Source organism: Dryobates pubescens, chromosome 16 (genome assembly GCF_014839835.1).
Source record: "Dryobates pubescens isolate bDryPub1 chromosome 16, bDryPub1.pri, whole genome shotgun sequence".
In the NCBI taxonomy this organism is placed as follows: domain Eukaryota; kingdom Metazoa; phylum Chordata; class Aves; order Piciformes; family Picidae; genus Dryobates; species Dryobates pubescens.
Window position 1 is genome coordinate 17,926,871 of NC_071627.1, and position 27,839 is coordinate 17,954,709.

General features: G+C 44.3%; 2 protein-coding genes across 3 annotated transcripts in view; one reads left to right on the plus strand and one right to left on the minus strand.

The window, feature by feature from the left end:
• Positions 1 to 4,899: 4,899 nt before the first annotated feature.
• On the minus strand, positions 4,900 to 7,160 carry DRD1 (dopamine receptor D1). The gene is given in 3 exon segments (XM_009904633.2): positions 4,900 to 6,324; positions 7,029 to 7,044; positions 7,047 to 7,160. Coding segments are annotated over 3 exon segments (1,494 nt in total). The 3' UTR covers positions 4,900 to 4,960.
• Positions 7,161 to 8,070: 910 nt separating this feature from the next.
• The window catches only part of SFXN1 (sideroflexin 1), a 34,576-nt gene continuing 14,807 nt past the window's right edge, over positions 8,071 to 27,839 (plus strand). For both annotated transcript variants that reach the window (XM_009904631.2, XM_054168662.1), the window contains exon 1: positions 8,071 to 8,174. In XM_009904631.2, the coding sequence (XP_009902933.2) occupies positions 8,138 to 8,174 (37 nt within the window). In that variant the 5' untranslated portion in view covers positions 8,071 to 8,137. The remainder of the gene's footprint in view (positions 8,175 to 27,839) is intronic.

The following is a 27,839-nucleotide window of genomic DNA, read 5'->3' on the forward strand; positions in this document are numbered from 1 at the left end:
AAAGAAGGGCTCAACACCAACATGACTTGAGGCTCATTCAGCCCATCTCTACTGCAACAGATCACAGACAGATCACAGACATATCATACTGTATATGTTTCACTCTTTTAAAAGTTAAGAAGCAGACACCTTTCTTTTCCCTTCTCTCTAAGTTTAGCCTGGAGAAGAGGAGGCTCAGGGGAGACCTGATTGCTCTCTACAACTACCTGAAAGGAGGTTGTACACAGGTGGGGGTTGGTCTCTTCTCCCAGGTAACCAGCACCAGAACAAGAGGATACAGTCTCAAGCTGTGCCAGGGGAAGCTTAGGCTCGAGGTGAGGAGAAAGTTCTTCACAGAGAGAGTTGTTAGGCATTGGAATGTGCTGCCCAGGGAGGTGGTGGAGTCACCATCCCTGGAGGTGTTCAAAAAAGGATTGGACATGGCGCTTGGTGCCATGGTTTAGTTAGTCATGAGGTGTTGGGTGACAGGTTGGACTTGATGATCTCTAAGGTCTTTTCCAACCTTATTGATTCCATGATTCTATAATATTCAATGTTTGGCCACATAGGTGATATCGTCAGGAGCATATTCTGTTATTACTATATCAAAGAACCAAAATATTTACTGGAACAGTCTGTCTCTCAAGATATTAACCAAAGAAGGTTTTTGATCTGACAAAAACATAAAATTAAATTTAAAGAAATCCAGGATTGGCTCCAAATAACTGTGTTATTACATCTGTACATCAGCAAAAGCAGCTACTCTTTTACTCTCTATCTTTTGTAAGCTTTGCTGTTAGAAACCCAAACCAGTATAAAATGCTTCCCAAAAGGAGAGAGAAAAGTATTTAGATTTAATCTAGTGATTGTGGTTCACTCTTTGCAAACAGCTCCTTCACCAAGGCCATCAGGTGAATTATTAACCTCTTCCATCCACAGATAGAAAAATACCTTCAGTCACGAGGAAGCAATGCCAAAGAAGTGGTTTCAGGAGTTATTTGCAAGCACATGGGAAAGGCACCCAGCAAGGCTTGCTCTGTAGCAGAAAATACAGAGTGTAAGGGAGGCAGAAAAGTGTTTGATGCCCCATGGGGCTGACAAGGTGACCATCCTGATAGGAGCAGTGACCTCGTGGTGTTCTGGTACCTCTGTAGCAAGAAAAACGTCCCTGGGGAAGTGATTCACTGAAGTGAACCATCTAAAAGGTGACGTTGTTGCAAGCGAACTTCTGCTGCTCTCATCCTCCCTAACAGCAGGGAGGCTGCTGCCGCTTGCTAGCACGGAGCAGGAAGCACTCCTCACAGGTTACTCACAGGGTTACTATGCCCAAACCTCACCAGCTAAGCTCCTGTTATCAGCACGGGTCTGGCATGTTTCCAGCCCCTGGGGTTCACCCTGACATTGGTGTCACCAGTCATTTCAGCAGACCACTGGTTTCAGGCAGATGGGAAGCAGGCACAGAACAGGTAAAACAACTTCTGAGCAATTAACTCAACACATAAATAGAACTGCAGTTAGCAGGCACACACTGCTGTCCCTTCTAGTCACCCCTGACACTGGTCTCCAGACTCTGAAACAGGTAAGAGAGGCATTTCTGGGTGCAGGCTGTGGGCTGGGGACTTGTGGCTGTGCTGGGGGGCAGGAGTCTAATTTGGAGTTTCTCCCAGGCAAAGCCTTATTTGGGCCAGTGAAGCCAAACAAGGTGACAGGAAGACTCTGGCAGTGGTGAAAGGCAGAAAGGACAGGTAAAGAAATCTGTGGCAGAAAGGCTGGAAAATGGAGGAGGAAATGGCATATGTTGGTAAATAAGGATCAAGGCAAAAATCACAGTATTTTTAAAAGCGTGTAAGGAAAAGGAATCAGAAGCAAAAACTAGTTTAAATAGAATGAGAGATAAAGCAATCCGTTTCATCCAAGTGCCTTCCTGGCCCTACCTTTAGCAGGGAGCCAGCCACACTAAATGGAAGCACTCAGAAGCAATAGCCAGCAGCACTTCACCAGACTCTACAGAGCTCCCCCCCCGCCAGAAATTCAGGTCTGTCTGCAAGAAGGGACAGAGGCTGGTCACATTAAAGCAACCACTTGTTTCAGAACACAAATCATCCTCACATAAACCAGTACAAAACCAGCAGCTTGCTTTACATTATCTCCTTGAGTCCTATTTTGTATTTTGCTGTTGTATCAGAGTGCTGGGAGGTTTGAGAATAAAAACTCTTGAAGGTACATGTATTTGACTAAGCAGCCACAGAAAGACATCTTTGGCCTGTGTACTTTCTAAGAAGTAAAAGAATTACTCAAAGGTACAAAGAAAAAAAGAAATGGGCATCAGCACCATGCAAGGAAATTTTACCCAATGAGCTAAGAAAGCCTGGAGCAGCCACCGCCTGCTGCCAGACCTGCTGCATTAACTGACCACAGGAAGTTAGCCCTAAAGGATGGGGAGCTGCAGCTCAGGCACCAGGTCCAATTCCAGCCGCTCAACAGGTCACCGTGGTCGTACTTGAGGCAGAAGTGACCACATTTTTTTTGGTTTGTTTCTTCATTTCAAAACGAATCTGCTGACAGAGACAAAAAACAAAGCAGAGGGCTGCCATGAACAGAGGGACAATGCTGCACCTTGGCTGCAACACACCACCACCTCACTCCTGAAATTATTCACTTTGTTCCAGAAAGGCAGGCACAAGCAGTGAGCACTTTGAAAAGTGCTACACAGACTGAAAAGTGGGGGGGGGGGGGGGGGGAAATAAGAAAGGAGAGGGGGATCATGCTATAGACCAAGTTCACTACTCTGTTACACCAAAGCAAAAAAAAAAAATCATTGAATTAAGAGTCACCAGTAGGTCAAGCTTTACACATTTTAACTAGTTATATTAAAGCAGAGTGTGGCTGCTTCCAAACTGCATTTACTGCTTTCAAATCCTAGTTTAGAGCTCAGAGGTCTCTCAGCAGAGAGGACTTTCTCCTGCTTCTAATAAAAATTCCCATCTGCCTCACGGGTGTGATCCCAAATAAGGGCAAATGGGAAAAGAGGAACAGTCCTTGCCTGTAACACGATCAATACAACTGCCAAAACCCAGCATGTATTTAATAAATGCAATGTAGATTATTTTATTTGACCTTCTGTTCACAAAATAATTTTATTATATGTATGAAAGCAGCATACAGGCAATAAAATTATGAAAACATTCACAATACATAAATACACAGACCTGATGCAGGATGTATATAGTTCATTAGACTTCGGGGTTTTTTTTCCCCTCTCAGTTCTCTTTTCCTTACAACACATTTTTTAATATATGTAATGAAAAAGTTGCTCCAAAGGGTATTTTCTCCCACTCAGAAAACAAATAGCTTTCTTTGAACGCTGCTGAATATTAACATCCAATGGTTCTGATGCTAACGTTCACAGATTGCTTTTGGCATTACCAAGGGAAAGCAGCAGGGAAGGACAACGGAAAAGTAGCAGGGTTTTTGAATTAAACATTGGCAACTTTTTTTTTTTTGGAGCTCACAGGATGGTTTTGAGGTGGGGGGGGCTGCAGTTCCATCCACATTTAGAAATGTCTTATTCCAAAATGGCTATGAGGCACTATTCCATATTGAACGGACTAACGACATGGTAATTACTGAAAATAGTAACATCCTCCTGGTTTCCAAAGTACAGCACTAGCACTTTGGAATTCTGACTGTGATACAGGAGCAGACAGACAGCATGATCCTGGTGGCACTGCAGTAATACAGATGATAACGAGGTCTGGCATGTTTACTACCATTATAACCAATTGTGTTTGTTCAGAAAAGATATCCAAGACTCGAAATAAGAAAAGTCTGAGAAGGCTGTTTATCTTACATAAATACAAAACATTATGTACTAAGAATTGTTATCTAAGAAGCTTGTCTTCTCAAATCGGATTCTTCTTAAGGTTGCAGTCACGTTTAAGGTATTTACAGATCCACAAACTTGACATTCTAGCAAAGTCTTTGTAACATGAAACTTCTTAAAAATAAATAGCAGCAATTTCTTTTATTTCTGTAAGGGAAGAGAATTCACAACTCAGTCAAGGCTGGTCCTATCTTTTGAAAGAGATCTCACTTTTAAAAAAGGAAAAGAAAGAAAAGAAAAGAAAAAAAAGGAAAAGCCCACAAGCAAACAAACTCCACATAGCATCAGATTTGTTGATTCCTTCATTTCTTGCTGAGCTTCTTAACATTCCTTCATTCCCCTCACTGGCACTCCAGACTATCAGAGCTCGTAATAAAGTGCTGACTGGTTGACTGGTCAAAACGCAGTTATGACACACACCAAAAATATCTTCTTAAATAACATAAATAAAGCTAGATCTGTTATAACATATGAAAAATATCAATTGAAAACAATAAATAAATAAAACCAGTATCAACATATTCCTTCCCACAGCTTTAAAAATAACCATTCTCGTTATAAGGCTCAATTATTTGTCAGAAATAATTTTAAGAAGGCATCTACCTACCTTTACAATCCCTCAGCCTTTAATTAGGACCTGTTAACACCCACTATCACAAGACACAGCAATCTCTTAACTTCTAGTAAACATTAATCTTTAAATATTTAACACTTATCTTTTGCCTCATTTTAAGCCAGAAGTTGGTTTCTCTGGGTAGAGAAGAAACAATATTTTCCTTCTCACTGCACTGTATCTGTATTTGTATGTTTTCCTCAGTATGAACAGTACAGTTTAAGATCCTTTTTTCTTTTTTTAGCCAATTTTCAAGATCCTTTTCTGTTTGTTGTTTAAAGTGTTAAGCTTGCTTTAAATGCCAGGAAGATTAATTCTGAGCTCAAGGTAAATTATTTCTCCCTAGATCTGAGTTTCTTACCAAAAAATCTTGTGGGTTTTTTTTGGTTTTTTGGTTGGTTGGTTGTTTTTTTTTTGGGGGGGGGGGGGGGGGGGGAGATTATTACAATAAACACTGTTAGGTCTTGCTAGGTAAACTTTACTGTTCAGGTTTTATGCTGTCCATTTTGTGTAATGGGATTGATCTTCTCTAATGAAACATCGGCTTCATAATCCAAGATACCCGACAGTGCTGGAGACATTTTCTCCAAGGTCTTAGACAGTTCACCCTCTTCTTCCTTCTTGAGAGGCTCTTCTTCTGGACAGATAATTGCATGTGGAATCAGATAAACCAGATTAGACTCTTTGGGGCTGGACCCTTTGGGCTCATGTTGGCTCGAAAAGACAACTGCTCCATTATTGTTAATACTAACAGTCTCGATAGCATTGCCAGACATAGGGCAGAGCCTGTAGCATCCTAGCAGGGTCGAAAATGCCTTGCGGAAATCAGCATTGAAGGCATAAATGATGGGGTTGAGGGAAGAATTTGCCCATCCAAACCAAACAAAAACATCAAAGGTGGTAGAATCAATGCAGAAAGCTTCTGCTCCCTTGGACGGTTGGGTAGGCTCACAGAAGGGAATCATGCAGTTCAATACAAAAAATGGCAACCAGCAGCACACAAACACCCCCATGATCACTGACAAAGTCTTTAAAACCTTTGTTTCCCTCTTGAAGGACATTTTGAAGTTGCTCTCTGGTTGCTGGCAGTCCATACTGCTTCTGTTGCCACTCGTGTTCTGGCAATTCTTGGCATGCACTGCTGCTCTCTCCAAAGCTGAGATGCGTCGTATTTGCTTCTGAGCAATTCTGTATATCCTTGTGTAAGTCACTATCATGATGGCCACAGGTATATAGAAGCTAATTAGAGAAGAGGAGATAGCATACATCCTGTTTAGGCTAGAATCACAGTTGTCCGTGCTTACACTTTCTAAGCTGGCATTTAGGTCCAAAAAGCTTGTGGTTGTAGCCTTGTGCCAGTTCAGCTGCACAGGGATGAAGGAGATCAGCACAGACAAAGTCCACGCCACGCTGATCATGATGAAGGCTGCCTTGGGGGTCATTTTCCTCTCGTACCTAAATGGGCTGGAGATGGCCCAGTATCTGTCCACACTAATGACACAGAGATTTAAGATGGAGGCTGTTGAGCACATAATATCGAAGGCCACCCAGATGTTGCAAAATGAACCAAAAGGCCAGAAACCAGCAATCTCAGCCACAGCTTTCCAAGGCATGACCAAAACTGCCACTAGGAGATCTGACACGGCCAAGGAGATGACAAAGAAGTTGGTCACCTTGGACCTGAGGTGGCGAAACCTAATGACAGCTGCGCAGACCAGCGTGTTCCCAAGCAGCGTGGAGAGGATCAGCAGCGATAGGAAGCAGCCCGTGAGGATCCGAAAGGAAGAGTCCCTTTCCACCAGCAACCCTTCCCCATCCATAGTGGTGTCGTTCCAAGTCATAGTTTCTCCTGAGGGAAAATCATATCATGATTTTCATGACAACATCAGCTTCTTATCTTGCAGGGATCAGACAACCATTAATTACTCATCACCAAACCGACCAAAGGTACTTTCTTATGGTCCCTTCACTCCCAGATGGACTTCACACACTTTGAATCATCCTGAGCAACACTGAAAGCTCTGTGAGCAGGAACTGAAAATGCACAAATACAGTTCACATTGCAGACTAGTTTTTTAAGTAATCCCTTCAGAAACGCAATGCACCACCACAGCATGAGGTAGCCTAATTCAGACAGTTCACCTGCAAATGTTCTGCTGCTGTCCTCTGCAAACACACTCCACAGACAGGAAAGCTATCACTTTTCCGTGGTTGCATATATTCCCACTTAAACAGGCTATTGATCGAGTGTTTCCTGTGTCCATTGCACTACCCCTTCATATTTACTGAAGTGTACTACACACAAGGTACTTTTTCTCTAGGCTCCTAAATGTCTCACTGATGAAACACTCCATCCTTCCTCCTCGGTACACTCCTGTTACAAAATGCATCAGTTCTCTGTTTCTGGGTAGTGTCAGAAAGAAAATCTTCACTTGGTTTCAAACTGGTTTACACTTCTGGGACAAAGTAAATAAACATACCGTAGGTGTGTTTGAAAGGTTTTCAGTAAGAAGGTTATTTAGTTTTAGTTAAATGAGAAATGCTGACTCCTACCTTTCACCTTTGATTGTTGTTTTGCTCTGGGACGCAGGGCCGTCTCTCCTCCTCTTTTAGTTTTGGAATTGCATAGCAAATCTTATGTACAAAACCACCACAGAAACACTGCATTGCATCAGGTGTGTGCATGTGGTCATCTCCCTGAAAGTGCAGATTGGCAGAGGAAAAGGAAAAACGGGAGCCAGCAGTCTGACCATCGGGAGTTAGTTTTCAAGGGAGCAGCAGGTCTGTACTGTCAGACGGTGTGTGACAGACCCCACCGGCGTGTGCCCAGCTACCTCCATCCCACGGGCCCTGATGATCACTCTGCAAACTTTGTTGGCCGGATCAGTCCCAGTCGCACTTTGTACATCCTGTCAAAGTGGCACATCAGGGCACACCATCCCAGACAAAAGGCACGGTATTCCCAACACTGGCAGGAGCCAAGTACCAGTTCTTTCTTCTGTGGCTCACTAGAAGAAGAAAGAAGAGCTAGAGGAGGAGAAGGACTTGAGTACCCACGCCGGCGGTGCCCCCACTGGGTTCCTCCTCCAGCGGGGACAAGTCTCTTCAACACTCTGCTGCCAAACTATAGCTCTCCATATCTACCCCGGAATAATCCCACCTCCAGCTCAGCGGGGCTGCGCTCCAAGGATCGGCTCCAGATTTTACCATGTTTTGTCCCCTCTCAGAACGGCGCGGGCAGAGGCAGCTCCTCAAGCTCTCCCACAGCCCGCCCCGGGCCGCGCATCCCCGATACCGGCGGGTCCGGGCAGTGAAACATTTCTTTTGCCCGGGGCAGGGCTCGGCATCATCGCCCCTCCAGCAAAGGTCTAGCTGCCTGGGGTCTCCTTCCTAAAGGATTAAGACGAGCGAAAGACAGGCATGGAGGCAAGCGGCAGGCAAAAAGCAACACCCCTTCGCCTCCTCTGACATCTTCGGTCAGGCGCAGCTTCTTCTGGGCAGCCTCTCCCGGTTTTTCTGCCTTCCTGAGCGATAAGGTCCCGGCCAGCCAGGCAGCCGGGGCAAGGCGCAAAGCCGGGCTCCTGGAGCCGTTGTGCTGTAGTTTAGCGCAAACGAGATTACTTTGCCCGGTCCTGAGCTCCGGGACGCCTGGGTGCTGCGCGATGCGAGCCAGCCGAGTTCAGCTAATGGATGCGGAAAGTAAGTAGCGGCGCCAACTCCGGGCTGGGCGATGCTAGGGGCGAGCTGTCGGCCAAAGCACCTGCGGCTTCGCCAGCCCCGGGGGCACGCTCGGGATGGTGGGGGCAGGCGAGACCCTTCCCGGTACGGCGAGGAAGGAAGGGGCGGCAGCGCTGCGGTGCTGACGGGCGCGGGGCGGACCGGGCTGGCGGGGGCTGCAGCCGGGGCAACGCTCCGCTCCGCGCCGCCTCCCGCTCCGCTCCCGGCGCAGCCGCGGCCGCCGGGCTCCCTCTCCTGGGCGGCCGCAGCCCCGCGCCCCTCCGCGCCGCCCCGCGGAGGCGGCAGCCGGGACAAAGGGCAGCCCCGAGAGGCAGGGCTGTGCCGGGAGCTCCGCATCCCCCCCACACGCCCCTGCCCGGCCCAGCCCCCCCACCAGACAGCCCCGGGTGCGTGACACAGGGCGAAAGAGCATCGCTGTCCCTGCTGGAAATTAAGGAAGCGATGCCCAAATCCCAGGTTCCTAGGTTAGGTGGCTGCCTGCGGCTTCGCGTCCTGTCTAACTTGGTGGGGTATCAGGCGTGGGGACAGCAAACGAAAAGCTGGCCCCGGCTCACTGGGGCCGCTGAAGCCCCGGGGCGGGCACCCCAAGTGGGAGATGAAACTGGTTTCGTGTCTAGTGCCATGAACTGCCGTCTTTACACCCAACAACCTGCCACTGTCTTCAAACTGTGTTTTCTCCTTTGCAAAAAATCCTTCAGGTTCGGTAGTAAACACCTAAAACGGAGAGGTTACATCTCAAACCCGTCCTTTCTCCAAAAGGGTTTTTTTCTTTCTTACCTTAAACACTACAGGCAAGGAAAGAAGAACATGCTGATTTGCAAGTTGCTACTTATGCCTAAGTGTCTTACTCAAAAAAAAAAAGAAAAATCATAAAATGAAAATAAAAGACATCAAGCAAAGATTAAAAGCCTCTTAGAAGAACAAATAAGCTAAGTAAGTTGTCAAGATATATTTTGCAGGGTTCAGCATTAGTGAAGTTTCTTTAGTGCCATCTACAATTTTTCATAATGTCAATTAAAGCAGATAGAGTGCCACACTAACCCTGACTAATTTAAACATTTGTTTTTCTTTCCCTCTCTTTGTCTTTTCTTCTTTTTGATTGCTTCACAGCTAGTTCTCATTCCCCTTTCTTGTTATCCTGTCCCTTAATCATTGCTCACCCCCCCGAGGAGGGTGAAAACAGAGAAGAAAATTAATCCTCTGCTGTTCAGTAATAGTGACCTCTAATGAAACTCACTGTGAAGGGATGGGGTTTTTTCTGTTTTCAAGGGGTTTTTTCTTCTGTTCTTAAAGCACAGAACAGGTGATGTTTACCGCGTGACAATTATCCTCTGAAAACATAGCATGTTCCTGGTTTTCAGTAGGAACCCTGGACTGCGGGGAACATTCCCTGAGTAAGAAGTCACTGAGCACGATGGATTTTATTTGTAAAAGTTTTCAGAGGCCTCCCTAAATGCCTTTCTACCCCAGCCATCCTGGATTATTCCAGGAGAAATCACAACCCCAGAGTACACAAACAGCAAGAATTTTTGATGTGTACTGGCAGGAAGCACTGAGGTACTCGCTGCAGAGAAGAGAGCAGTCTGCTCTCAGTCATCTGCTTACCAGCTCACTGAGTGAAGTCTTCAGTAAAGTTTGCAAGGGAGTACCGCTTCCTGGGGAAGAGGCTGACTTCACTGCTGGAATACCCTAATGCTGCTCATATGGGTGATGGGCTTTAAACTTTCATTCTAATCTGACATTTAAAAAAAAAAAAAAAAAAAAAGACTTTTAGCTTTCTGTTCACAGCAGCCTGTAAGGCTCTCACAGTCCTTAATTGTTTGGCAATTCAAGTACCTGTTTGAGAAATCAGAGACTCTCTTCTGTCTCATCACTAAGACTGTGTAATCAGTTCCTGGGTGAATGTGAGGTCTGGCTCAGCTGAGACTTTGCTATCAGAGCAAAGCCCCTTGAACAGCTACGCAGTGTTCAAACACCAGTGTTTCACACAGAGAAACCTGCTGCTCTCATTTGTCACTTCAGCTAATTTGAAAGCTTTAAAAACTTTCATGACTTAATAGTCGTAGCCAAGTGAAAAACAGAAGTGAAATCCAACAAACCCCTCTTACTAATTAGGTAAATTTAGAGGTGGGATTAGGCAGCCGATTGACATTACTCCGGGAGTTATACAAAGTACAGGGTGAATTCTCCTATCACTGCTCTCTGGCTAATCTACCTCCAGCCAGTGCAAGATGGATCAACTCCTGTCCAGGTTAGGACTTGCCTAAAACTGCCAGCAACAGGGCAAGAGTGAAGTTGTTTCCTGGAGATTCAGAAACATGCACAGAGTTTGTTTCATTCTCCCTAGGTACCCATGTAAAACAGTTGCTTAATTTTATTTAATGCTGTTCAATCACCAGTAATGGATGCTAGCATCAAAGTGATGCCCAGGAAAGGAAAGCTTTAGTGTCTCTGTCACCACCCTGTGAAACACCTGCACCTTTCACTGAAAGGGTTATCAAACATTGGAATAGTCTGCACAGAGAAGTGTTAGAGTCACCATTCCTGGGGTGTTCAGGAGGTATGTGGACCTGGAGCTTAGGGACATTGCTCACTGTTGACCCTTCAGTACTGGGTAGAAGGTTGGACTGGATCATCTTCGAGGCCTCTTCCAACCAGATACATTCTGTGATTCTGTGATTCTGTCAGGAGACTCCAATTGGAAAAATTCTTATTTGATCCACACAAAGATTTAGAAATATAAATACCAAGTGGCACTTTGATCCAAACGGTCTTCATTCAAATAGTCATTAGCTACTGGAGGACCAACTCAGAGTTGAACAAAGTGCAAGTCCTGCGTTCAGATAAACGTGCTTTAATCTACAAAGTAGCACACATAGTAGAACTGGAGAAAGGCACCTGAATGTACAAAATAATGATAGGGTATGTGGATACAAATTGTACTCATGTCAGTCTTGGGATGACTTTTTGAGTCTAAATGCATGGGATTTATTAAACATGAAATCAGCTGAGGCATGTTAGCAGAAATAATGTCTAAAAGAGCTGTCAAGTTTCTAAATAGCTGGTTTTGCTAATAAGCCAAGATAACTTTAGCCTCAGTGTAACCTTGTGGGGAAAATCAAGGGTTCCTGGAAATCAAACAACAGCTATGAACTCTCATAAAGATCAGTGAAGCAAACTGGTTAAATTGATATTATCATGTTGGGCAGTCCACGGGGAAAATGGCAGTAGTGAGTACAAAAATGCAGAGCAAAGAGCAGCAGCATAAAAAACTGTGACTTTGCTGCTAAAAACCCCAAACATCTCCAAGGAGCTGAAGTTCATTCTTGAATGATAAAGATCCACCAGCAGGGAGAAAGATCAGTGAAAGAAATTATTTCTAGTCCCCAAACACTGGCAATAAGAGGCCTGAATATTAAGTGTGGTTGGGGTTTGTGAATTTGGTTTTTGTTTGGTTTGGTTTTCTGGGGGGATGTAGGTTACAGGTATATCTGCAGGTGGACCTTAGAGTCCAGGGGATTCAGTAGGAATTATTTTAAAAGCACATCAGTGCCCTGGTGAATGTTGGCTTTTGAACTATTTCCAACAGCAACCTGTGCATGGAAGCATCCCTGGGTATCAGATAACTGGTGAAGTATGTGCAGAAGTCTGCACACTGACAGGGAAAAAGGAAAAATTAAAAAGGCCAAACAGAAACATCATGTATTAAAGGTTGAATCTGAATGCCTTGTTTCAGGCAGCTAAGTAAGGCAGTGGCAGATCTGGATACAACGGGTGATGCAAGGAGGATACAAATGGGGAAAAAATGGGCAATGCTTCTGGTTCCTGGGATCCAGAGCTTGTGCACTGGTGGCAGATGTTCACTAGGGAGGACCAGGCACCACTGCTCCTCTGGCATCTCCTGTTCCTGGTTCATTGATGCTGGACTGTTAGAGCACAGTCCCAGTCCCAACCAGGAAAGCCTACCTCCATCCCCAACCACACTGGAGGAAGCCTGAAAAAAGGAGTTCTGTTCTGTGAGAGAACAGGCAGCAGCCTCATCTCTGCAGGAGTAGGGCAAACCATCATCTGGATGTTTGTAAGGGGAAAAGAGCAGTGTTCCCTCCTGCTCATGCAGGCTCTGTTCAGACTCCATTCCCCTTCTCCTCTCTACACTTGCAGCACAAACCCAGAGCAAAGCTGGTTGGTTTCAGCCTATAGCCCCCAGATTTTACAACAAAATCTCTCTCTTCAGAGAGGAAGACGGGGGGGGGGGGTAAGTCACACCTGTGTCCAGGGATCCAAGCAGAAGCTGTCATCTAAACAGTCCCCAGCCTCCTGCAACACAGGAGCCATGGGTAATTTACACTTGGTGCAATGCTGCCAACAACCCTGTTATTTAATTGGCAGAGCTTATGCAGTGACTGTTTATGGGCTTTTCCAGTTCCACTCAGTAACTCCCACAGGACCAGAGAAAGCAAAGTTTTCCACAATGAACTCTTGGAGCAACCCTTCCTCTCACAGCTTGATCTGCTCCATCAAAACCAAAGTCCATTACTGGATCTTAAATTGCCCTAGAAATTGTGCGAGCAGGAAAGCCCCAATGTCTCCCCTTCTCTTTCTGGGATTTCTATCTGCCACAGATACAGGGTAGGAGAGGGATTACTGCCCTGCCACCACTTTTCACTCCGGGGTGGGTAGAGAGCCAAACTGCAGAGGATGATGAGAATAAATTAGAACTGAGAGGAGAGCTCTAAGGAAAGAAAAAAGCTTCCTCTGACTGCCTCATCCCTGCGGCATGGCAGAAGAGTGCCAGGAAATCCACAGCAAACCAACAAGACCCCTTCTTTAGAACTTAACCTAAACCAAAAGATACAAAATATCTCGATTTCTGAACATTTCACTGACAAACATAGAAGCTCAGTGTACTGCTGAATCTTATGCTCTCAGCCATGGACGTAAAAACCCTACACAACTAATTGCAGAGGACTTACTATACGAAGTAACACATCAACTAGTCAGTCAACACAAAATGCAGACTGGGCCACTGCCTTTCAATTTATGCTTTATTTGCATATGCTTTTACTTTATTTTATTTTAATACTGTACAAATTGCATTTTTTCCTTTCACTTCACAGTGGACAGACATTTTAGGCCCTCAGAGAAACTGAAGGTGCATATATGAATCAGAAGAAAAATCACAGGAAAAAAAAATGACAGCACTTCCAATGTTAAAGATGGCTTTGATATATTAATCAGTATCTCAGAAATTAAATAAAGCCAGTGATACAGGATGATTCATTAGAATGCAATTAATCTGAGAAATAATTAATTCTGAGTGGATGGATAAAAAGAATATATATATATATATATATATATATAAAAGCAGCAAAACTCTTCACAGATGACTGTGACAGTGATTTCTAGCAACAGTGGATGAGGCTGCAGATAATACAATTTTCTTAGCAGATGGCTTGGTAGGTGGCACTCTCCTCTCCTAAGCCAGTGTTACAGATTTACTCCTGAGCTTCATGCCAGCATGAAGTGGGTCCTTCTCAATATTCCACCCCAACCCCTGATTGATGAGTGAAGAAGAACTGGAGAATTTACCAGCAGGTTTTTGTGGTTTTCTGGTGCAGGACATGTGGCAATGAAGAGTGTGCTTGGTACTTACAGAAGCCCATTTCCCCCAAAAGGTTAGCAGAGGGTGAGTGACAATTTGCACTACAGTTGCTTATTAAGTCCACATTCTTGCATTTCCACTGAGGTCAGGCCCCACAGCCCTTTCATCCACACACTACAAATCCTTGAATTAAAGATAATTAAACTGATACTTACAACAAAACAAAACAAGCTGACACTGCACAGAGCATCACCAGCATACCTCTTGCTGGCAGTGAAGACCAACAGAAGCATTTTGTTTCTGCACCACAGAGAACCACAGGAGCGGGTAGCTCTGCTGGTGAAACCCAGTCAGGGCTCTCTGCAAAGGGAGCAGCACTGTGGTGCTCACACAGGAGCACAACAGGTCCAGCTGTGGCAGACAGGGTCAACCAGCAGTCCAGTAATGACTAGACTACTCCAAATGTCACAGTCTTGGAGATACACTATCTCAGGCAGCTTTTTCCCCTTTGGCAGCTTCCCCAACAACCCTGCTGCCATTGCGATCTTGCAGCTGTACCAACCCAGGGTCTCACCTTCAGGTTTTGGAATTAAATTGTTCTTGGAGGCAAGATGTTAGCTGTGAAAGTCCTCACCAAATCACACAGTCTGGACTTGATGGCAGTCAGAAATGCTCCACCAAGTTAAATAAAGCACTAGAACAACATTCCAAACAAGAATCCACATCAAGGTCTAAACTTTGGACTGCCTCCCTCCTCCTGCCATGATTTTCATTTGAATCTTTTTAAATCTCAGTGATCTGACTGGGCTACTTCAAACTATGACACAATCCCAAATCCACTTTCACCCTAGCTCCTCTGGATCTGCTTTCTTGCTCCAGCCTCCGTGTCCATTTCATCACATCAGGCAGGACTGTTTCATCTAAGCAACATAGGAATCATCTCCCTCTTTGCAGCCTGCCTCAATGCCCTTGACTTTTCCTTGCCCTGTGTTGTAAAGAGTTGTTGCTGTGACAGTCTCTGACAGTACTTTCCCAGGCTGGAAATGTTCCCTGGGGTTCATTATCCGTTTATCAAAATCTGTCTCAAGGTCAGGAGCCTTGCAAGTCCACAACTCATCCTGGTGCATCCCTGCCTTCCACCCTCCCACAAAGCTCAGCTGCCCAGGACTGACCTTTGTGCACCTTGGGGATCAGCTCAACCAACATAGACACTCAGTCTCTCTTCCTCAGTCCATCAAACCAGTCCTCTCCATTTAGAAGAACTTAAATTTCAGGGTGTCTTCTAGGTACAAGCTAAATTTGGGGAAAGGCTATGTTATCTGATCCTATCTACTTTCTGGTTTCACTTTTTTTCCTCCACATTTTACAGTGGTTGATTTTTTTCCTGTGCTTTTCTCAGCACTACTTCCTAAGAACTTCCCCCAGGTCTTTAGGTATTGCAGGATATACAATTCAACTAGGATTTTTCCATTGCTTTCTTGCATTTTTCTACATCTTCTTAGGGATTTCACATGCCTTTCTAGGATTTTCCTAGTGATATCTGGGAATGTCCCCTCCAGCTCTCAGAAATTCCATCACTCTTCCTAGGATAGCTGCCCAGTGCTTTCCAAGCATTTCTTTCACCTCACTAGGAACTTACATTTGCTTTCCAGGAATGTCCAACTGCTTTCAACAAATGTCTAATGCCTTTCTAGAAGTTTCCCTGATGGTTTCTAGTAATTGTATACTATTTATAAGAACTGCCCTCTGCTTTCCAGGCATTCCCTTCTGCTCTTTAGAAGTTTCCCACATCTTTCTAGGAACTGTGCATTTCTTCCTAGAATTCCACTGTTGCTTTACAGCAATTCCTCCTGGCCTCATAAGAATTTCCCTACAGCTTTCTAGGAATTCTATTCCACTTTCTAGGAATTTCCCACCATTTTCCAGGCGTTTCCTGTAGCTTTCTTGTGGTTTCACATCATTTTCTAAACATTTTCCATACTTTCCTAGGAATTTCCTGCTGCTATGAATCTCTTGGTGCTCTCTAGACATTTCTATCAGCTTTCCAGGTATATCTATCATTCTGTGATGTGGCCTTGAGTGTTGTTCCGTGTTGTTTGTGCTGTTGCATGCTATCTCATGCTGTGGTATGTTGCATGCTATTCCAAGTCACCCTGTGGTGTTTTGCCGTATGCTGTGCTGTCACATTTTGTTCTCACCTGTTTGCTTGTGCAGCTGCATTCCTTCCCATGTTGTGGTGGCACACTCGTGAGTCATCTTCCACTCCTTGGTGCTGTCAGAGATTATCTAATGCCATCCTTTGTGGCTGCAGGCATATAAACATTTGAGAGTGCGTATTTTTAATTGCTATTTTCAAAAGCCATTGAAAAGACTTGGGAGATAAAATTGTTAGGAGTTAGTGATATCTGCTTTCCAGAAGATGATGAAAAAGTTTGCGAGATCCTGTGGCTGTTCCCTCTGCCCCATCGGATGGTGCTGTGCCTCCTCTTGCCCCTCTACTACATCCACTGCTGCATATTGACATCCCAGATCAGTCTGCCTAGTCATGTCTCGTTGCCAAGAGCAGCTGGCACAGATGCTTCAGGGCATGAACAATCCCACAAGAGACATTTATAAAATAGCCACATCATAGAGGAAATGGCTCCCTAATCCCCTTGAAAGCCTGGTTTATCCCTTTAAATGTAACTTTATGTTGCTTCTAAATGCAGATTGGCTTTTTCTGTTCATTCTCTTCCAGTCTTATTTGATATCACTATGCATCTAGATAAATAGGAAATTTGGATATGCATCAGTTGAGCTTGGCACAATATAGCATGAGTAATCTAAAATTGGGTTCAAATATTGCAGAGGGAGCCAAAACCTTTAGTTCATTTGTAAGTAATCCTCTATCATCTTATATAAGTGTCAGGTTACAATTTCTATTGCCAAAAAGTGTAGTGTTACTTGTCTGTTGGACCCAGTTTCCCTAGATAATAGTTTATTCATTATCAGACTGTGAAAACAGGGTGGTGGCTTTTGATACACCAACACAGACTCACAGAAATCCCCAGCTCATTTACAGAAACAATCTTTGAACTTCTGAGCACTCCTCAGACTGAACTGACGTCCCTTCCAGTCTGGGGTTTGGACAAAATCAGCATACAGTAAGCCAATACACCATAGGAAATGCTGCATGTGCATTGTTCACCTCTCACAGTATTCTGTTCCTCACAGCAAAACCCAGCTCAAAGCTTTCACAGGCACCTCCCACCAAGTGCTAATGAATAGTTCCCAGAAATATTGCAGGTTTCTCCTGGCAAACCCCTGATAATAGCCAGCTTGGTGCCAAGGCCAGTTCCTAACACCAGCTTCCAGAGCCAGCAGCTGAATACATTGCAGTTCCTTGCACTGAACCTTCAGGGCCGTCACCACACATCATTTCCCACCTGCTCCAGAACTACTCTTCTCATGGAGCAGAAATGCCTTGACACGTCCCACGCATGCTTTTACTCTCGTTGACTTCAGTTTGTGAGCCAGGGTTGTGGGAAACCCGGTCCTGCAGTGCCACTTACTGGACATTTATGTTAACAAAAGGAATGTGAAGCAGCTCTTCATTTTCCCCGGTTGATTCCCAGTGCCAATTTGAAATGGTATAAAAAAAAATCACCACACCACCCCAACATAAAAAGCATTAATGCCCAATGTAAATATTATGAATACAGAAAAGCTTGAGGAAAGCAAATACAATAAAGCTCATTGCTTAGATAAGGCAGTAATTGTAGAGGAACAGAAATCCTCCTTTTCCATAGAGAAGAATTTGCCCTGTAATAGTCCGGGAATTCTTCCAGGTAGAAACAAGCAGATGGTAAAATTAATCCCTCGTTCAACAAAAGCACAGGACTCAATGTGCATCTGGAGGTTTGCAGGAGTCTAATATATTCCTTGGGAAATAAGGCAACTGAAAGGAATGCTTCAACTGGAGCTCTACGGCTAGATAAATCCAGGAGTAGTCTCTAGGCACACACTTTCTGTATGTACCATTAGTACTTGCACTGTATTTTAACCAGCAAGATACTACACTCTGCATGAACCTGTAAGAAAACAAACACATGATAGGATAGGATAGGATAGGATAGGATAGGATAGGATAGGATAGGATAGGATAGGATAGGATAGACCAGGTTGGAAGAGACCTTAGAGATCATTGTGTCCAACCCATCATCCAACACCATCTAATCAACTAAACCATGGCACCAAGCACCCCATCAAGTCTCCTCCTGAACACCTCCAATGATGGTGACTCCACCACCTCCGTGGGCAGCCTATTCCAATGGGCAATCACTCTCTCTGTGAAGAATTTCTTCCTAACATCCAATCTAAACCTCCCCTGGCACAGCTTGAGACTGTGTCCTCTTGTTCTGGTGCTGGTTGCCTGGGAGAAGAGACTAGCCCCCACCTGGCTACAACCTCCCTTCAGGTAGTTGTAGACAGCAATAAGGTCTCCCCTGAGCCTCCTCTTCTCCAGGCTAAGCAACCCCAGCTCCCTCAGCCTCTCCTCATAGGCCTCGTGTTCCAAACCCCTCCCCAGCTTTGTTGTCCTTCTCTGGACATGTTCCAGTAAGTCAACATCTTTCCTAAACTGAGGGGCCCAGAACTGGACACAGCTTACAAATGAGGCACTGACCAAGCTACACAGATTGACAGCATGGACTGCCCATGTATGAGCATTCTGGGGGAACCAGAGCTTTTGCAGAACAAATCTGTATTCAGTGATGGATCTGTCAGTGCTTGTGGAGACTGGGATCCCCCTGTTACAACTAAAAAGCACTAAAGACACTAGCAGTACAGTACAGAAATTGTGAATAAATTTTGTTGTGCAAGAAAAATGCAGTGCAAGACATCAGTGCCAGTTTTGACTCTTTCACTATGAAGTCCTACCTGATGTATTTGCACCTATAACTGTCATATATATACAGCTGTATGACCTAAGTTGTAGTGCCACAGGGGAAAGAGATAGGTAGACATCTGGGATTTGATGTGTCTGTGTCAGAATTAAAGTTGAATCTTAACTTTTCATTGAAAATCATAATCTGAGTAGGCTAGTTAAAAGCTGAAAACAAATTCCAGCCTACATGATTTATTTTCTTCAATCCTGTTTTCTTTCACAGAAGTTTTAATAGCAAGTATTTCACCAGTAAGTGTATCTCATAAACATTTAATACTTGAGAAGAGTTCTGGGGTTTTTTCATACAAAATTGCCTTTTAGCATCCTGCAACAAGCCGTGACAGGGAGGTCAGAGCTTGCCAGCCCTATATTCAAAATGTTTAAGTGTGGGACTGCTCTGTATGCACTGCTGCCACCCCTTCAGGGATGAGCAGCATTGTTACAAAGGGAATTTTAGCAGACTTTAGAGGAGTTGGGATGGGTTATAGTCAATAATTGCAATCAGCCTCTCTGGGTTGGCATGTTATTCTGGTGCACTACAGCGGTACAGTAACACTGATTGCAGGCTGTAAATGGGACATGGTATAACTGTATCTGAAAATATTTTCCCCCATTCCCAGAAGACACAGCAGCAGTTATGGGGCAAGTCTAGCTTATGTGTTGCTAACTCGTAACACTATCAGCCTTAAGCACTGATGAAACCATTATTAGGAATTCCCTTTGTGCATTGGTCACCATGTCCACCATGAAGCTGGGCTGGAGAAAGGATAGAAACAGTGTGACTGAGTACCCTTACTATTTTTATTAAATCACAATTGTTTTCAAATCTAACCTCAAACAAAGAAGCTACTGGATGCTGTAAAAATAAACTGTGATCATAATTACTAGAAGGAAACAAATGCTCCAAAACCCATTCTTTGCCTTCCAGTAAAATCAAGGATCCAGGTTCAACGTTTTTAAGGCACCATACACAAGTTCTCATCAGCTGGAATGAATTTCATAGGAATGCATTGCTGTGTTATATTTTATTCTCGTTTTAGGATTAAGACCTAAGAGTAAATTGGTTTTGTAAGAGTTCTTTCACTGTTTTCCTACATTTTCCCCGCCACTGTTTTTCTTCAATCCGTATTAAAGCAGGAGTAATGAGAAGGAAAAAGCAGCAGACATCCAGCCTCGCTGTCCCAGCTGTAGGCCATTGGCTATCTTGCTCCTGACTCTGCTCTCGCCGTTGGCTGGATCCGTCTGTCCCCAGCTCGACCATCACGACCCTTTCAGTAACTCCAACAGTAATTCCGGGCCTGAGCTGCCTCCACAACCTGAAGGGCGCCCGTCGAAGGCACCGCCGCTCCCGGGTCCGCCCTGCCCCGCCAGCCGCGGCTCCGGGGGACCACCAGCTCAGCCCGGGGGCCGTCAGGCAGAAGGTGGGGGAGGCGGAGCGGGCGCACACAGCTCGACTCCAGCGACCTCACCGCCCAGTGTCTGTCTGCCTGCCTGTCTGCCCGCCCGTTCGGGCCGCCCGGCCCTGCCCCGCCGGGGCGGAGCGAAACGAAGCGGGGCGGCCCGATCGCCTTCCCCGGCCCCTCGCCCGCCGCGCCGAGCGAGCCTCTTCCGGGCAGCGGGGCGAGGGGCAGCGCGGAGCGGGCAGCCACGGTGAGTACCGGGGCTGGGACCGGGACCGGCGAGCGGTGTCCCCCGCGGCCCGGTGTCTCTGTGGGTCTGGGCCTCGGGATGGGGTGCAGATGGAAGAGCCAGCGCCGGGTCATCCTAGTGCCGCACCGGTGCTCTCCACGGGGGCCCAGCCCTGTGTGTCACCTTCGTCCCCGTCGCAGGGGCTGAGCCCCGCATGTCACCCCCATATGCTCTCCACAGGGGACCAGACCCATGTGGCACCCCGATCCCTGCGGAGGCCCTAATCCGCTTGTCACCCGTGTCCTCTCCACAGGGCCCAGACCCACGTGTCACTCCTGTCTCCTGCATAGGGACCTAGACCAGCTTGTCGCGGCTGTTCCCTCCCCAGCTGGGTCCCAGCCCCTTGTGTCACCCTGTGGGAGCAAAGCAGGTGTCCCAGAGGGTCACCCTGTGGAGGTGCTGCTGGGCGCTTTTAGTGGCGGACAGCTGGCTGAGGGCTGCTGCTTCTCCTCCTTTCCTACCTCCTCCCTGCACACATAACAGCTCCCCACTTCCCCACCCACTCCCTAAATCTTCCCTGACCACGGCCCGTGTGTCAAAGGCTGGTGTACGGCAGTGGCACTGATCCCAGGCCTGCAGGAAATAAGCCCCCCACCAGCAGGATCATCCTTGCCAGGGGAGGAACATGCTGAATAGATGAAAGGTCAGGTGCCTGGCAGACAGGGGCAGGGATTTTGAGTTTGGGGTTTAACAATTATTTAATTATCGTGATTGTAATGAGTTTGGGGAGAGTGAGGAGTGGATTGTGAAAACTGGCAAGTTGTACCAATGTGCCATTTAAAAAAATCACCTCTCAGAAAAAGATAAATGAGCCAGTGAAAAAAATACAGAAGAGGGCATCAACATGGCTGGATAGAGCCAGATAATACTGCTGCAGTTTACCAAGAGGGGTTAAAAAGTAAGAAACAGTCAGAACAGTCAGGAAATAAAGTGAGAGCTTGCAGTAACCCTTTTGAGCAATGAAGCTTTAGTTTTATTAATGAAGAGATGATGTGAACAAGTGATGTGTGTTTGCAATACACCTCCTGTGATGGGGGAAGAGGAGGCAAATGAAAAGCTGGCACTGCTGAGCTGGCTGCAGTAACCTCTAACATCTGAAGTTAGCTTTAATGCAGAATGATGAAATCTCTTGTCAAGTTACACACCAAAGATGGCTGCTGTTTTGAGGAGAGAGCCCCAGCAGCAGGCTCTATCCATTTAACACAGACTGCTGCTCTTGTTGCTAGGTTACAAGCAGGACGTACATTTATAAGCAAAAAAAAAAAGAAGTATCTTGTAGTGTTGCTGTGATTTTCCTTCTCCAGCATTCAATTTCTTTTTATGGTTGCAGTAGAAAAAAATCATAGTGCAGACAAAGATTTTTAGGTGGGTTTTTTTTTTTCCCCCTTGTGATTTAAATAGATATTTACTTGCAGAAGCTGCCTTGGAGAAGGAAAATTTGGCAAGTGGCTTTGTTAACATTTGTTGTAAGTACATTGCATCATAGTTCTCCCAGTCATCAGCTGTGTGGCTTCTTTCAAACTGGGATGGCAAACAGTGCAGCCAGAGGGATACCTTTGCTTAATGACCCTGATAAATCTGATATGTGCTCTTTTGCTGTCATGCCAAAATGTTTTCTTCCCATAGAAATCTTATTAGTGCTTCTCATTTGAAGTAATTATGCTGCCGTGATTGACATCCCTGGAGAACTCATTGTGTTCTTGTCTTTGAAAGAGCAATTAAAATATGGATTGGCCTTTCAGCTTTTGCATTGCCAGTGTGTTGTAGTTTTAAAGTAGAATAGGTCATCTTTTGCTAATCAGAGGGTAGTTAATTTCCTGTCTTGTCTGCTAAGAACATAGCAGCTGCTGCAGTGGGCACTGCTTGTGGAAAGAAAAATCTGAGTTTGTCTGCAATAAATAGTCATTGCTACTCTCTTGACTGTTGTTTTGCTTTAAAAAGTGGTTAATGACCTTCAATAGGATGTTTAAAACATGAACTTTGATAAGGAGCAGCAGAGAGCTGAACTCAACTCCTGAATCTGCATTTTGTGAATTGCTGCAACTGCTGTTAACCTTTAAACAAGGTTTAAAAGTCTTCTGCTATTGCTGGTTGTGTGGCAAATGTAAGCATAGCCTTTGTGCTACAGCTGTTGATCAGACTTTGTGCTAATTTTTATTTAATTATTTTTCAAAGGAGTCCACCCTTGCTTATTTTTAAGCCCCTTTTTCTCTCTAGTTAATGATAGTATTAAGCAATAGACCATGAACTGGCAGAGGACTCCATCTGATCAGAAAGGGCAAGAAATTAGGGTGTGGTTGGTACTGAGGCTTCAGTTCAATGTAGCTTTCTGATCAAAAGCACAAGATGAAAAAGATAGAGAATTACTGACTTAAAGACTTTTGTAGAAGGTTATCAAGAATACAGAGTTGAGAGTTTGGGCTGGGAGGACATAGGGAAGAGAGGTGAGGAGACAGCAGCAGAGTGATTTGGAGACAGGCTGGCAGCGAAATTTGCTTTAAAGCACTTGGGAAGTGCAGTTCCACACAGTGGTGTGTCCTTTCTGTGATCTGCCATCTGTATCATGACATCTAATTGGTCTCTGGAATACAGAATCAAGTCTTCAGCTCAACTTTTGGTGCCAAGTACATGACAAGCCAAAGCTACAACTTTAGCTTGAGAGACATATGTTTATTGAAAACTTACGAGCACTCAGTCACAGTTATGATTCTGAAAATCTACCTTGGTACATAGGAAGAGCTGCAATGTGAAACACACAGATGATCAAACCTCTGTGTCAGTGCTGGGGAGCTAAACAATGTGCCAAAAAATGTCCCTGGTCACGAGGACATGGTCCCCTGTATTGTTAACTTTCTGGAGCACAGCATGGAGCGGTTTTACCCAGCTGATGCTCACCCAGACAATCCGGCAGCACAAGGGAGGATTTAGCTACTGTTCTCCATGGCCAGTTTGGATACAGCTGCCCTGGTTTGAAAACTGAAGGGGTTTAATAATTTAAATGTGCCAGAGAGCGTTGTCTGCTCTTGATTATTGCTTTCATTTACTACTGTGGACTCACACCAGCTCCAGGGTTTGCAGGTACAGGTGGTTCTAACTTCTCTGTTTGTTTGTCTGCTTGTTTGAAACACCAAAAAGATGTAATATTTCCTTTCTCACTGGATATTTTCCATGATAGATGTTAACTGTTCACTGTGTTACAATATTTTGTTTAATCTTTTCCAGTACTACCAATCCTCCCATATGACCATGACCTCAAAGTGACATTTCAGTCTGGATTATTCCAGTAATTGATATGTTTGTAAAGTTAACGTTGTTTCTCAAATTCTCTGTTAATGGGGTTATTTGAGGAAGAGAGTTGTTTCAAGATGAGATTGGGTAATTTTGCTGCTTGCATTTCCACCTTGAAACATAAGGTGCTGTTGTTGGAAAGTTTTGTCTGATTTCACAGGTGGTCTCCACTCTTGGTGCTTACTAAATAGCAACAGGTGTGGGAACAACAAAGCTAAATGTTTATAGAGATGCAGTTAAGTGTTGGGTAACTGTTGAATTTGCTTTCTGTTAGTTTACTGTAACACAGCAAACATTTTCATCTTTGTTCTAAAGGATTTTTTTTGCATTTCCTTTCCAGCCTCTTTGCAAACATTCTACTTATCTTAGGGTTCAGATAGATTTATTTTCACCTGATTTAACCCAAATGTTCTCCATTTTTTCTTTGCACAATTCTATCACGGATGTATGGATAATGAGAACTTAAGTTCTGGTCACACTCAATGTACAGCAAGAGTTATTTCACTGAAGGTAGCACCCTTGACAAAGCATTGGAGTTAAAACTAATAATTAAATCTTAAATAGTTTTATTACAGTGCTTTTGTTATTGAGTATTCGTATTGATTATGCAAACAGCAGCACCCCTCTAAGATTGTATCTCAAAATTAAGGTGACAGCTGTGTAAAAGACCGGTGTGGCAATTTATGTTCAGGGTATTTTGCCTGTTTCTTGGAGGTTTACATTCTCAGTGTTTAAAAATTAAACAAAAGAAAAGAGTGCCCTCCTGTTTATGCTGGTGACTGCATGTCTGTTGGATAATACCCTCATGAAACCTTTTGTGTGTACAGTCATCGTTTTGACTTTATAGTTGGACATTACGTTTTATAAGCAGATCCCTTTGAAGTCGAAGGGCATTTTATCGGCTTATGGTTTTGCTTTGTGGGATTAATTTCCCTTTTCAGCATTTACTAATAGGGCTGGTTAAGTCATGAGTAGCATCATGCAGTCTCTTTAATGCAAGAGGTAGGACTTTTATTCTAAAAAGGTTTTGCTGGAGCACTTGTATGTTTTCAAGAGAGAAGTTCTCTGGTGTTCTTGGACAGGCACCATGTTAACAGAACTATGACTCAGAGTCCTGAGACTGGCAAACTCAAAATCCCTTTTTTTTTTTCACTTCACTGCAAGTTTTGTATGTCTCCAAATTGTATTATTCCAGTTTCTGAACTTTTTGAGGAGCCTTGTATGTTCCAGCTCTGTGGGCATTGGTGGCCTGTCCCTGTCCACAGTCTTCATGATTTTTATTTTAAACTTATTTTGAACAGCATTGTTCTTCTGTGTATTTTTGAAGTGCAAGTCAATTATGTCAATTGCATCATTTAAAAGAAAATATTTTTGTGTGCTTAAATAGCTGTCACCTAAAGTTTTGATCCCCTCCATCCTGTGCAGGATTGGAGGCTATATATTCTTCTTTATTAAGATTAGTAATGTTAAAGTCAGTGTTGCTGTCTTTCTGATCAGATAGAGAAGTTTCAAGCACAAGCTTTTGTTGTCACACATCCCAAGGGTCTTCCATCAGTGGCAGACCCGCTAGGTTGCTTTTTGCTGCAGCAGCACTAACCCTTTTTGGTAGATTAACAAGGAGAAAGGGAGACCAAAGCATATGCTGACATGCTTCTGCTCACTTAGTCTGGCTAGAATGGGTAACAACAATGAGAAAGGAGTGGAAAAAGAGTTTTACCTTGTACTAGCAACCAGAGTGGTTGTGTGTTGTCTTTAGAGTGCTGCTACTCTGCTAATATATATTACAGTCACTCTAGCTTGTTCCTAGACCATTTTAACTCTTCTTCACATCATTTTATTTTTCCATGTGGACACACAGGCTGGATTTTTTTCCAGTTTACATCAAGTCTCCTTTGGTCTGTAATTTAGACTTTCAGTCTCTTGACTCAGGCAAGCCAAAACATTTGAAATTAGCTATGCTTTATGTTTCATGTTGATTGTCTTACCTACAGATTTAAGGCTATGATTAAAGATTTGTATTACATCTGGCTCCTCCCTCATGTGCAGATCCTCAGCTTGAACAAAACGGTAAACCAAGGTGGTCAGGGTTCCTGAAGGAGGGTGTGCTCCTAGACCTTCTGCTGTGCCAGTTCCACATAGCAATCCAGGAGGCTGAGATGGCCTCTTTTCTTTCTGCTGCATCAATTTTCTGCTAGGGTAGTAGGTTTTATCCCTACATGTGATTCAAGCAGCATCAGAGCAGACACAGAGAAGGTCAAATGGGGAAGGAATAAAGATAGGACCTGATAGTAGTAAGTCATCTACTTTCTGTAGATCCACTTTTGCTGGGATAAACTAAATTAAATAGAGTGGAAACGATCCTGGATTGAACCATGAACCATCTGCAGTGAAGGCAGATCTTTCTTGTTTAGATTTCTTATTACTAAAGGACTTTTTTTTTTTTTTATGGAAGTATATTAAAAAAAAATTCATTGGCAACCTAGTAGCATATATCCTAATCAGAGTGAAAAGAAAGAGCTTTTATTTATGGACTGCTTCATTAAACATTCATTAGACAGTTTTAAAACAGATTAAGATAAGCTATCCGGAGCAGTTTTTAATCTTTCTTAATGAAACTGGTCATTTAATTACAAAAATATTTAAACTTGGGCTTTCCTAATATGCCTGTAAGGAAGTATCCATAGTACAGCTTGCCAGCTCTAGGGTACAGGTATTTTTATTATTTCAGTAGAAAAGAATTTTTGAGTAAAGGAGTTCACCCTGCCCTCACAGAAGACTACTTTGCAAAACAGCAGTTACCATTTTAGACCAAAATATGGTCTGGGTTTGGTTTTTTTCCTCACAATGTATGACTGTTCACAGGTAGGTGTCTTTAATGGTATAGTACCTAAGGAGCATCTCCTCCTCAGAATTTCTGCATGAGAACTCTCTTCTACAAATCTGTCCTGAGTCTTTTTTCACTTCCACAATCTGTATTCATTCTGATGAGAAATGTAGAACGTGGAAGTAATCCTACTAATTACTGTGGTGTTTCAAACTTTCAGAAGTGTAGAAGTACTTACAGCAAACAGGAACATGGAATAGAAAGACTAGAATAAGTGAGGGATGAATTCTCTACCTCTTACCCAGCATCTTTCCATCTCACATCATTAGTTCTGTGAAATAGTAACTTTTGCCTTGCTGTATCAGCAGTACTTGGAGCACAAGTCAGGAGGTCTAGGTTCTGCTGTTATTTGTGACTTGACCTGTGGTCTTGAGCCAGGTTATTTGTCAGAGGATGTCAGGGGGTGGAAGGGACCCAAAGAGATCATTAAGTCCAACCCCCCCTAGCCAGAGCAGGACCATACAATCTATCTCAGGTCACAGAGGAATGCATCCAGACAGGCCTTGAAAGTCTCCAGAGAAGGAGACTCCACAACCTCTCTGGGCAGCCTGTTCCAGTGGTCTGTGACCCTTACAGTAAAGAAGTCTCCCCTTGTGTTGAAGTGAAACCTCCTGTGCTGCAGCTTACATCCATTGCTCTTTGTCCTATCACAGGGAGCAAGTGAGAAGAGCCTGTCCCTTCCCTCTTGACACCCAGCCCTCAGCCATTTATTAACATTTAATAAATCCACTCTAAGTCTTCTCTTCTCCAGACTGAACAGCCCCAGGTCCCTCAGCCTCTCCTCATAAGGCACGTGCTCCAATCCCCTAATCATCCTCGTGGTCCTCTGCTGGACCCTCTCCAGCAGATCCCTGTCCCTCTTAAACTGGGGGAGCCCAAAACTGAACGGAGTGCTCAAGATGAGTTCTCACCAGGGCAGAGGTGGGGGGGAGGAGAACCTTGCTTGATCTGCTGGATGCACTTTTCTTAATACACCCCAGGATCTGTTTCTTTTACTTGTGTGTGGCGAGAAGGATGCATCTTAACAATGCTGAAAAGCTCTAAATGTCTTTGGAGTAAACTGTAAAAAGAGGCAGCACTAGATTTTACTGACCTCATATTAGTTAGTTATGATTCTGATACAAATGTCTTCCTACTCCAAAGGTAGCTCAGTAAATGACACATTGCTGCAGCACTTTATTTTCTTGAAGTTTGTAAATTTTGTTGTTTCACTGTATGGAAGTTTTGTCTCAGCATATA